This window comes from Nelusetta ayraudi, unplaced genomic scaffold (genome assembly GCF_046127955.1).
Source record: "Nelusetta ayraudi isolate G7.1 ecotype Tasmania unplaced genomic scaffold, CSIRO-AGI_Nayr_v1 ptg000048l, whole genome shotgun sequence".
Lineage (NCBI taxonomy): Eukaryota > Metazoa > Chordata > Actinopteri > Tetraodontiformes > Monacanthidae > Nelusetta > Nelusetta ayraudi.
The window spans coordinates 16,330,001-16,341,101 of record NW_027466098.1 but is presented as its reverse complement, the minus strand read 5'-3'; the positions used below and the strand labels follow the sequence as shown (position 1 = coordinate 16,341,101).

Sequence of the window (11,101 nt, the reverse complement as noted above, 5' to 3'; positions counted from 1 at the left end):
TATGTGTCTGTGTGTATATACGTAAATGTAATAAATGAACCAATTTTTTTTTTTTTATTTAAATAGCGCTTTCTTGAATATTAATTTGATGTTCGATGTTTATCGGCAGAAATGTTAAATTCCATTAAACTTGCTCACCTGATGGACCTCTGCGCCCTCACATCCAGCGAGAGATGACTAACGTGTGGAGAGTAGAGTGACCGGTCACAGGCTCGGTTACCTCGCGTGACGCCACGAACAGGACGAAGGCCTGCTCCGAGAGTGACGGCACAAAGTTGAGCAGCACCTGCCGAACCAAAAGGTAAAAGGATGAAAACAGAGCGACGTGCGCCAAAAAACGGGGAAAACGTGGAGAAGAACGCGCCACCTGACGCGAGAGGCGCCAATCGGAGAATTATGTAGGTCACATGACGAAAACTCACGCGCGGTATCTCGCGCGTGACGCAGGGTAAAGAGAGTCAAGGACCGGCGTGTGCCTCGTGCATCAGCGACGACAAATCCGAATAGTAAACCATCTCGCTGCGATAACGACGCTCTGCCGTGACACACGCACGTGCGCGCGCGCGCACAAACACTCCTCCCCCCCCCCCCCCACACACACACACACAAGTTTTTAAAGTCAATAGTCGAAGAACACAGCTTGGCTTCAAATGCTCAGCCATATTCTTTCTTTACTTGTGTAACCCGGAACGCTCGGCTACACTTGGAATACAGACATGTGGAATCTTTCCCGCTTATGTCACGGCCAGCGCGATGAGGCTGCAACCTGCCTCCTCGTCAAGGAGGAGGGAAGCCCCGGCATATAAGGACGCCTCCGAGCGGCCGTCTACCACTCGTCGTCCAGGGCTCCGGGACTCACGTCGCGCCTTCACAACATGGAGAGTCACAAAAAACACGAGAGGATGGGCGGCGACGTCAACACGCCGGTCCCGGAGCTCGCAGAGCTCACCAGGGCAGCTAACGTCACCGAGGCGGTGTTCGGCAGCAACATGTTGCCGGACGAGCCGCAGTCACTCACCTGCATGTCCGCCGTGCGTCATTTCGGAGCGGCGATCCACGGGCTGACTCCAGGCGCCCTCCTCGCAGATCCGCTCGTCACAAAACACTTCTACGACCGCGGCGGCGGCGGCGGCGGCGGCGGCGGGGAGTTCGGAAAGTGTGACGGCGCGGCGTGGGAGGACTTCGCCGCGGCCGAGAGTTTGCCCGGCGGAACTCTGAGCCTGTCGGCGCCCGGAGCCTGCAAGTTCATCAAAGACGAGAAGGAGCCCGCCACCAACTTTGAGCCGCCGCCGGATGTAACCGCTCTGGACGGCGACAGGAAGCAGCAGCAGCAGCAGCAGCAGCAGCCTCAGGCGGCAGGACCTGGGGACGGGGAGCCCGCAGTCAGCTTCACGCCTCGACCGGCGGGGTTGGACACCTCCGCGAACTTTGTGCTGGAGCTGGACCAGCCCGACTCCAGGTGCGGTTTTAGCGGGAGGTCCGCCGCCAACTTTGACACCGGCCGGAATCCTGCTCAGCAGCTGGCCGTGTTCAAGAACGAGGCTCCCCGCTGGCAGACGCCCCCGGCGGACTCCCAGTTCTGGGGTCAGGTGCCCGCAGCGGTGACCGAGGACCCGTTCGTCCAGAGCGGCTACGAAGGCGGCCATGGCCAGCCGATGGCCCAGAGGAACCTGACCACGTCCTTCACTTTCCCGGGGTAATGAGCCTTCACGGCCTCAGTCGGCATTGACTAGAACTTTAAGAGTTCTGCTGTTATAAAAGACAAAAAGTTTTCCTTAAGAAAGTGAACTATGAGTGAGTTATTTGCCAGTGAGAGGCCTCTGAATTAAGTCTGAACAAGTAAAACAGACAGATAAATTACAATACATAACAGAATCAGAAATACTTTATTAATCCAAAAATGAAATTCTGTTCATAACAGTGCTCCATTCAACCATAATAATATTACTATATAGTAATTATATTAATATTATAATAATAATAATACTACATAGGATCAACTCCTGATACTTTAACTGACTTGACTTGTGCTCACTTTGCAGAAATGTAAAATGTCATAAAGCACCTGGGAAACAATAGTATTAATAATAATAATAATAATAATAATAATAATAATAATAATAATAATAATAATAATAATAGTTGTAACACAATATACGCTATACACTATTCAAAAACCATAGTCGGCTTCTCACAGGACAAGAGTTTATCACTTGATGTTTTTCTGTCTTTCTCAGCATGGCACCACAGAGAACGTGTGTGATCTGTGGCGATGAGGCGTCTGGTTGCCACTATGGAGTCTTAACCTGCGGCAGCTGTAAAGTCTTTTTTAAAAGAGCCGTAGAGGGTAAGTTCATTCCAGTTTTTTTTTAATTTTTTTTAATTTTTTTATTAAATCACTTAAAAAAGAAAGCGCTGGCTTTGTTTGTTTGTTTTTAATTGGGTTCAGTCACGCTGCTAAAATACTGATCCTGTTCTAAAAGGCAAAAGCTGAGCCTTCCAGGCAGACTGCCTGCTGGTACATTTCAATTCTTTATCTGTTCCGGTAAAACGAGTCCCAAGAATTAAGCTCCGCGACGTAACCATGCAGCAGGGTTCATGGATTCATGGTGCGTTACAAACCATACAAGACAAAAGACATCGCAAGGCCTCATTGCAAAACTCAGACCGAGTCCAGTTGCAGCAGCGCCACTGAGGGGGAGTTGCCGTGTCAAATCTGACTAACCTTCTTTGGCAGTCGTTAGAGGTCATTAGCAACAGTATCACATTGACCAGCGTGCAGGCTGTTCTTCATCTCGAACTTTTCTTCCCCCACCCCCTCGTTATCTTGTAATGTGAGATATGTAAGAGCCACTGTGTCTCGCCACGGCCGTGTCACTCTGTCCTCACAGCCTTGCCTCTATCTAATTTTCCCCGGCGCGCTGTCTCGGTGCGCTCCTGAGTAGCAGCGTTGGTGCTGGAGGGCCCTACTACGCCTTTTCCCGCCTCATTACGTGCCTCCCCCCCTCGTCCCTCCTCCACTCCTGCTCCTCCATCTCCTGTGTTTGAAAATCCAACTCAGCTAAAAAGTTTTTTTTCTGTGCTCATTTTTTTTTACCCAACAGGCCACCACAGCTACTTGTGTGCCGGGCGAAATGACTGCATTGTGGACAAGATCCGAAGGAAAAACTGCCCGGCGTGTCGCCTCCGAAAGTGCTACCAAGCAGGGATGATGCTCGGAGGTGCAGTCTGCTTCCATGTCTTTTTTTTGTTGTTGTTGCCAAATGCTGAAACAGAAAGGGCATACACAGATAAGATGAAAGTTTCATTTCACCAGCCTGTCAGTGAATGCACCAGACATAAGTTAAATTCATTCATATATTCATATGAAGCAAAACAAAGTGCCTCTGGTGTGTGATGCGGGTGTGTTTATGTCCACATTACAGGCCGGAAGCTGAAGCGTTTCGGGGCCTTGAAAGCTCTGGGCATGACCCCGTCCATGATGTTCCACTCCCACTTGGCCATGTCCGGCGACATTCAGTCTCTGACCTCCGTGTCTTGCATCCCGGGCATCCGCGAGGTGCATCTCTCCCACCCGATTGCCGGCATCCTGGAGAATATCGAGCCGGAGACGGTGTACGCCGAGTACGACACCAGCCACTCCATGGTCCCCCACCAGCTGCTCAGCAGCCTCAACAGGCTGTGCGAGAAGCAGCTGCTGTGGATCGTCAGGTGGTCCAAATCTCTGCCAGGTAATGCAGCCCTGCAGCTCGGGGTCGCCATCAGTTGGTAGGCCTTTGGGGGAAGATCTAGAGGGCTGTATGACGATACGAAAAATCGATGGAAGACAAGTTCCTCTAAACAAGTGTTTGGGCTCATTCTTTAATTAAGAGGGAATAATAATGTTTAACATAACTCAGCCAAACATGCAGCTGTGAACGAGTGACCGATTACACTCTTCTCCTTCCAAGGGTTCCGCAACCTTCACATCGACGACCAGATGACCCTGATCCAGTACTCGTGGATGAACCTCATGATCTTCTCCCTCGGGTGGCGCTCTTTTCAGAATGTCACCAGCGAATATTTGTACTTTGCACCCGATCTTATTCTCAGTCAGTAAGTGGAAGCACATCAACAATCTGAGTCAGATTTTGGTGGAAAGCATCGGGTTTACAATACCGCTACCAATCGTGAGTTTATATAAATTAAATGCATATTTTTCACCAGGGAGCAAATAAGAAAATCCCCAATTGATGATCTGGGCCTTGGACTGCAGTTCATCCCTCAGGAGTTTGCAAATCTTCAAGTAACGCGCGATGAGTTTCTCTGCATGAAAGCCTTAATACTACTTAACACAGGTAAACAACATTTAAACATCCTTTTTTTGCTTCAGCTTCTTAAAAAAAGGTTTCCAATTCCAGAATAATGATTAAAGTCGGAATTTCGAGAATAAAGTCGACGTAATAGACGAAATTTCGTGAATAACATCAAAATTTTGGAATTAATGTGCAGTAAGTTAAAATGGCGAGAATAAAGTGGAAAGGCTTTGCGCGCACGTCTAGTGGAGTACTTCTGTTTTTGCCAGTTTACTGATTACTGTGGGTGAACCTTGTGGGATGCATCTGTTTTCGGCAGTTTACTTTTAACTGTGATTAACTGGGTTAATCCACTTTATTCACAAAATTTCCACTTTATTTGCATGAAATTCTGTCTTTTTTTTTTTTTTAACAAATTCTGACATTCACAAAATTCTCTCGAAATGAAAACTTAAAATAAAAATCTTTTCTTCTTGTATCCCTAGTCCTCCTTTGTACTAACCAGCAACAAACAGCACTATAGCAATAATGTGTTTTTTTCTTTTCAAACAAAAAGATCTAAAATATTCACACGAGACCCAAAACCCAGTCTTTTGACTTGTTGTTGATGTTTTCTTGGGGTTTCCTCAGATCTAATAACTCAAGCTGATAAATAGTTTTGCTTTCAAAAGTACACAACGTCTTTAACATCGGCTTCCCCTCTTGTTTCCCCAGTGCCTCTTGAGGGACTCAAAAGTCAGGCAGCGTTCGAACAGATGAGACAGCTGTACATCCGGGAGCTGACCAAGGCCATCCACATCAAAGAGAAGAGTTTGGTGGGCAGCTCCCAGAGATTCTTCCACCTCACTAAGCTGATGGACGCCATGCACGAGGTAGGCTGCCCCTCGCAGAGAGAGAGAGAGAGAGAGAGAGAGAGAGAGAGAGAGAGAGAGAGAGAGAGAGAGAGAGAGAGAGAGAGAGAGAGAGAGAGAGAGAGAGAGAGAGAGAGAGAGAGAGAGAGAGAGAGAGAGAGAGACTCACCGTGACGGAGGCGTGTCTTCTTTCCCCCCTCGCACAGATAGTCAAGAAGGTCAACCTGTACTGCCTGAGCACCTACATCCAGGCTGACGCCATGAAGGTGGAGTTTCCAGAGATGATGTCAGAGGTCATTGCCTCCCAGCTTCCCAAAGTGCTCGCAGGCATGGTGAGGCCCCTGCTGTTCCACGAAAAGTGAAGCTGCGGCCGCTCGGAGAGATCTCGTGACTGGAACCACCTGCACCGCCGGATGCATTGAACCGTTGCTCACAGCAAACTGACGCCTACTTTGGTGGAAAGGTTTTTATAAAAATAAGTGTTTAAATGGCACAGATGCCTATAAGGAGCTCATCTATTTTTTTTTTTCCGCTGCAGCAACCCTTTCTCATCCAACTGCTTGAGCAAGGCCAAACTATGGATCTCAACTAACTGTGGAGTATTCACAAAAATTCTTCATGAAACCAAAACACTTCAAATGTGGGAATGCGTCAGTTATATGGACGACATTATTCGAAATGAAGGAAGAATTGCCAAAAATTATGTTGACAATTTGAAAACAAACACTGTGCCTTACAATCTGAGTGGAGCCTTGCAGCAGGCCATGCTAGCTTCGGGAGGGCTGGAACACATTGGCGTATACGGCTCTCCAAAAAAACCAAACCAAAACAAATCCTCGCACCATGTCATGTTAAAGGAATACTTAGTAAACCAGAGTGACAGAAATGCTGCAATGTTATCCAAATGGTCATCACGCTTTAAAACAAATCACTGTGTAGGAAATTATAGGACAGCAAATAAAATACTATTTTAAGGGCCAAAGAAAATAGCCACGTGTCAGTATGATTGGTAGAAAAGTCATCTGTCATTACCAACACAAGATGCCTCAAATCTGTCGCTGTACGCCGATGCTTTGCGTAATGTCGTTGTTCGCTCAATGGAGGTTTTGTGTTTGCAGCAACAGGCGGCAGCCCAGGACCTGCAGGGAGCCGGTTTGTTTTGGCAAAAATCCATTTTCCCACTTAGCTGTAGAAGGCACTTTAACAAAGGGTTGTAGTATGTTTTACTACAGTTACAGCTATAATGTAGAGGTCACCAAGCCAACGCACAGATGCGCAAAAGCATTTTGAACAAAGAGTCAACATGATTGGACTTACTAAAATTGGAGCTGTTAAGATGCAATTTTCCTTATCACTAAAGCTTTTGTCATTTTGTGGTGTGATAAAACTCCGCACATCTCTGTTGGGAGATTATCCTCAGTGTGGGCGACCTACTGCGAGAGCAGGTAAATGTAGCAGGAGGGAAGGGGCCGCAGGGGTCAGGGTCGTGACATACCCGTGAAACTGGGAGTGCACAGCAAAAAAAACAAAACAAAAAAACAAATACACACACACACACACACACACACACACACACACACACACACACACACACGTGTATGTGTGTGTATGTGAGATGTTAGTGAATATATATATATATATATATATATATATATATATATATATATATATATATATATATATATATATATGTATGTTTGGTTTTTTTTTCTGAAAAGATGTCAAACATATTTCAGTGATGTGATATTTTTTTAATAGAAAATTGAAAATACAACAACAGATAAACGTACAGACATAATTCCTGAAGCTGATGGTAGGAACCTTTACCAAACAATGTCTTCTTCTCTGATTCTGTATATTTATTTATTTCTTTTGAACCAGCATGTCAACTGTGTTTCACGCCTCTGCAGTTAATAAACTCACAACTTCCTTCTTCACCTCACATATTTGGCTCTGGGGTTTAATAAATCACAATGCTCACTGATGGAAATATTTGTGCACAAAAAAAGACCAAAAAAAACAACAACCACCCAATTGTTTAAAATGATGGGAAATGGATATGATTTCCGTGACACGGCTCTGCGGATTTCGCCTGCGAGGGAGTTTCATTCCTGCTTGAGCGTTCAAGGCCACCTTGCATTCTGAAAATTGTGAATAGGCAAGTACACAGTGCTCCTGCCACGGAAACGAGCCCAAATAGCTCTCCATAACACAGAGTTTCTCTTACGTCTCTATCGCCTTATGAAAACTAATCTTTGCTTTGAGGTAAAATCACATTTTTCAATTAAAAAAAAAAAACCCGATGGACCACGTTTTAGAAATGTTTGCGTGACAATGAAGAAAGAAAGAATAAACCCAACAACACCCCAAAATAAACAGCATCAGTTACATAACAGCCTGTCTAGCTGTCAGTACTGGTACACCAGTGTACCAGTGACTACAGCACCACAACGATCAACAGAGGTGAATGTTCCACCTTATGAGCATCATTATAATGGTATTAAAAAAAACACTTTTTTTTTTTTTTTTTACATAGAATTAATATATTTAAAGACATAATTTATAGGGTTACAGAGTATAAGAAGTAAATATTTGTTGATTAGCAGTACAGAGAAAGTCATGAAACAGCCACTGTACAGTATACTGTACCGTGGAGCTAACTAGAAAGTGCACAGCTTCAGTGGATGAACAGTGATCACAGGCCACGGACACGCAGGTTAAGGTGCAAACATATTCTGCTTGATTTGTACGTTTCTTTTTGTTCGGAATCACATTTTTTTAAAAAAAAAAAAGAGTAACAGTAAATAAAAAAAAACACTGCCTCCATGAGTTGCCGAGAGATGTGTTATTGGTGTGTTGACAAAAGTGGGAACTCGGGGAAAGGACAACACATCTTGAGCAACAGGGTGTAAATATCTTGCTGGTCCGTTTGCTAAAAACCAATATCAGTGCATCAGTGCAGTCCAAAGGTCAAAACTGAAATAAAATCTGACTACTCCTTCCTTTGAATTCGCTCGACTCTATTGCAGGGGAAGAGGTACATTTTCAGACACTGAACCGTTAAAGCTCTCACCGTTTGATACAGTGTCAAATAACGTTGCATGAAAGAAAATGCCAGTGAGCTGCAAAACGAAAGCGTCAGAACTGCACTGTGTATTATTATTATTATTATTTTTCCCTCCATGGATACCATGAAGAAGAAGAAGGAGAAGGAGAAGAAGACAAATAGTTGTGATGTTTACCGGCCTGTTAGAGGAAGACGACGTAATTCTCCGGGATCAACCCCGTCCGTCCGTCATATGTTGCTTGGAGCCAGCCGGGCTCAACAGAGGAGTAGACTGCAGGGCACAAACAGAGATGTGACGGCTTTGAAACAAAATCGCACAAAAACATGCAGCAGGCCCGCTGGGCAGGATTCTCCATCATCCCCATCACAGACACCAATAAATGACAAGAAAAAAAAACCCTGCATAGAATTATTAGCCTTCTGTTTACAGCGTCCTGCTAAAAATGGTGCTTTATTGGACCTGGAACAAAACAAGGTGATGGTGAGACCATGTCAGAGGTTGAACACCTGGTAGGGGGTGGGTGGTTCCAGTGCCCTTTGTGACATCACCGAGGGTTAATTTGCAGAACCACGTTTTAATACTGACTGCTTTATAAGCTAAGTGTGGAAAAAAAGAGAATTATTATTTTGTTTCGAAGAAGTCCACTGACAGGCGAGAGCAGGGGTGGGCAAACTTTTTGACTGGTGGGCCACAGTGGGTTCTAAAATTTGACAGAGGGGCCGGAGCAGCGGCAGATGGATGGGAGTGTTTAGGTGAAAACACCTTATAATTTAATGTGCTTTAATGTCTGCTGAAAATGAATGAACTAAAGCAAAGTTTCAACAAAATATCAAAATGGAAAAATGGATGAAATACCGGGACAGCTATTTTATGACTTTCTTGGGATTCATATTAAGTTCAGTGGGCCGGAATAGAAAGCTTAATGGGCCACACATGGCCCCCGGGCCGTACTTTGCCCATGCCTCGGCTAGAAGCATATTATTGAATTGTTGTACAGTAAGGAGGGATTTTTTTTTGGGCGGGGGGCTGTTTTGGAAGTCGAGTCACGTTGCTAAGCAACAATGACACCGTATGGACCAAAGACCAGGGCATAAAACGACAATTATCGGCTAGTAGAGTGGACAGCTGCAAGAATTCATCAGAAACGTGCTGAATATGGCTGCAGAGAAAACGTCCCGCTCTGTTAACAGAGCAATAAAATAATTCCTCTGCTCTGCTGGTGAGTTTACCAGGGAGCGTTTGTTGACGTTTTTTTGTGCTTGGCTGCAGGCTGCACTGCCTGTGTGAACAGGGAACAGGCACCGGTGCCTTCCATCACCAGGTTACAGTGACCTGCCTGCTCCGGTTCACGGCCGAGTCGACTCTTTGAGGGGAAGACAAGAGCCAGTAAACGCAACCGAGGGGCTGCTTGGATTTCAGCGAGGCAAAAGGGTTGCGTCACGAGGGAGAGGGGAGTTAGCTGGGACTCCTCCCACCTCCAGGAAATAGCCGGGTCCCTGCAGGGCTCTGACAACTGCAGCAGCTAGGAGACATCTACTACTCACTTGCTACTAATTGCTTGATGCAATGTTAAGGAAATATGTGCTGCAGGGGAGTTTTTGAAGTAAATATTAAAAGCAGATGAAAAAAAATGGGTAGGACGAGAAAAGTTTTTCATAACTTCATCCTTCGCTTCGTTTTTTTTTAAATATTATTGTTATTTGTATTTATTTTTGTTCTTTTTGCTGATAATATTGTTATGTTTGATCTGCCGTGATTAATTTTTACTGTTTTAAACATGCTCAATAAAATTACTAACTAACTAACTAACAAAATGCATTTCTGGAAGTGAACCCCTTTGTGATGTCACAAAGAGGTGTGATTCTTCTATCTAACTATTTATTCTGCCCTTGCAGCCGCCTTGTTGACACCAAAAGCAGCTGTGGCTCAGAAGAGGAGGAGACCAGGCCGGTCTACTAGAAGATTATCGTTGACTGGCGCACACAGTTATGAACAACAGCCATTTGTGATGTCACAAAGGGCCCTAAAACGTTGACGAAACTTTGCTCGGGTCAGTGGCGACAGCCCCAGTCTGTTCTGCCCTCTCACTCTATCTTGCTATTGTTTTCCCCCAAACATGTGGAAAACTGAAGGAAGCTAAAACTGAGTGATTTTGCTGGAGGCTGTAAACAGAGAGCTAAATTTGTCTATTTTCCAGACATGCACCTTTTTTTAATTTGACTTTTTTTTAAAGAGTTACATAATGTGAACTTTAACCCTTGCCCACTGTTCAACCCTGCTCACCATTTGAAAAGAGCGCCCCCTGGGGGAAGCTGAGCTCGTGGCTGTGCTCCGCCTCGCAGGAATACATCGCCCTGGCGTCTCTGAAAAGGCAACACAAGCAGACAACGTCACTGCGGATCCGAGACGACACGAGCAGGGAGTAATCAGGCGAGACGGCGGCGGCTCTCGGCACCTTCCGACTGGAGTCGGCTGAGCAGCAGAGGAGGCGCTTTCAAAAAGCAGTGCTCTGGCAGCGACCCTGAAACACAAGAGGCAAGGAAGGGGGGAAAAAAAAGCGCAATTCATGAGCGGAGAAATAAACAACTGCAACGAGACGTGACTGCAAAATAACATCCAAATCCATTCAACCATCCAATAAAAAGAAAAAGACAGAAAAACAAATGATTATTTTAAAGGTCTAGTGTGTACAATTTGGCCTTTTTGAATTTTTATATTGGTAAAAACTTAATATACTGCCTAAAAATATATTAATAAAACATGATCCAAGTTAGCCGCTATCTTGCGCTCATATTTCTAAGGAAGCCTGGCGTGAACAATCCAGCCCGCCTGACAAGGACAAGAACAAAGTATCCAGGTTTGTGCGTGCAGGCCACCGTAGTTCACT

The 11,101-nt window shown here is 45.2% G+C and overlaps 2 protein-coding genes across 6 annotated transcripts in view; one reads left to right on the top strand and one right to left on the bottom strand.

The window, feature by feature from the left end:
• Positions 1 to 704: 704 nt before the first annotated feature.
• pgr (progesterone receptor) lies at positions 705 to 6,033 on the top strand. Its single transcript, XM_076036719.1, has 8 exons — positions 705 to 1,696; positions 2,238 to 2,347; positions 3,105 to 3,221; positions 3,426 to 3,731; positions 3,951 to 4,095; positions 4,207 to 4,337; positions 5,010 to 5,167; positions 5,353 to 6,033. The coding sequence occupies exons 1-8, from the start codon at positions 876 to 878 to the stop codon at positions 5,506 to 5,508; spliced, it is 1,944 nt and encodes a 647-aa protein (XP_075892834.1). The 5' UTR covers positions 705 to 875; the 3' UTR covers positions 5,509 to 6,033.
• A 1,900-nt stretch (positions 6,034 to 7,933) lies between these two features.
• Positions 7,934 to 11,101, bottom strand: part of arhgap42b (Rho GTPase activating protein 42b) — a 69,739-nt gene continuing 66,571 nt past the window's right edge. For 4 of the 5 annotated variants that reach the window (XM_076036704.1, XM_076036707.1, XM_076036708.1 and 1 more), the window contains 3 exons: positions 10,670 to 10,735; positions 10,498 to 10,577; positions 7,934 to 8,484 (listed from right to left, as the gene is read on the bottom strand). In XM_076036704.1, coding sequence (XP_075892819.1) covers positions 8,396 to 8,484; positions 10,498 to 10,577; positions 10,670 to 10,735 — 235 coding nt within the window. In that variant the 3' untranslated portion in view covers positions 7,934 to 8,395. The remainder of the gene's footprint in view (positions 8,485 to 10,497; positions 10,578 to 10,669; positions 10,736 to 11,101) is intronic. The other variant, XM_076036705.1, reaches the window with a different exon arrangement.

Excerpts from the sequence above, each read along its gene's own strand:
- pgr (XM_076036719.1), top strand. The coding sequence starts at position 876 with ATGGAGAGTCACAAAAAACACGAGAGGATGGGCGGCGACGTCAACACG. Across the intron at positions 4,338-5,009 it reads CTTAATACTACTTAACACAG|TGCCTCTTGAGGGACTCAAA; the intron begins GTAAACAACATT and ends TTGTTTCCCCAG. Across the intron at positions 5,168-5,352 it reads TGATGGACGCCATGCACGAG|ATAGTCAAGAAGGTCAACCT; the intron begins GTAGGCTGCCCC and ends CCCCTCGCACAG.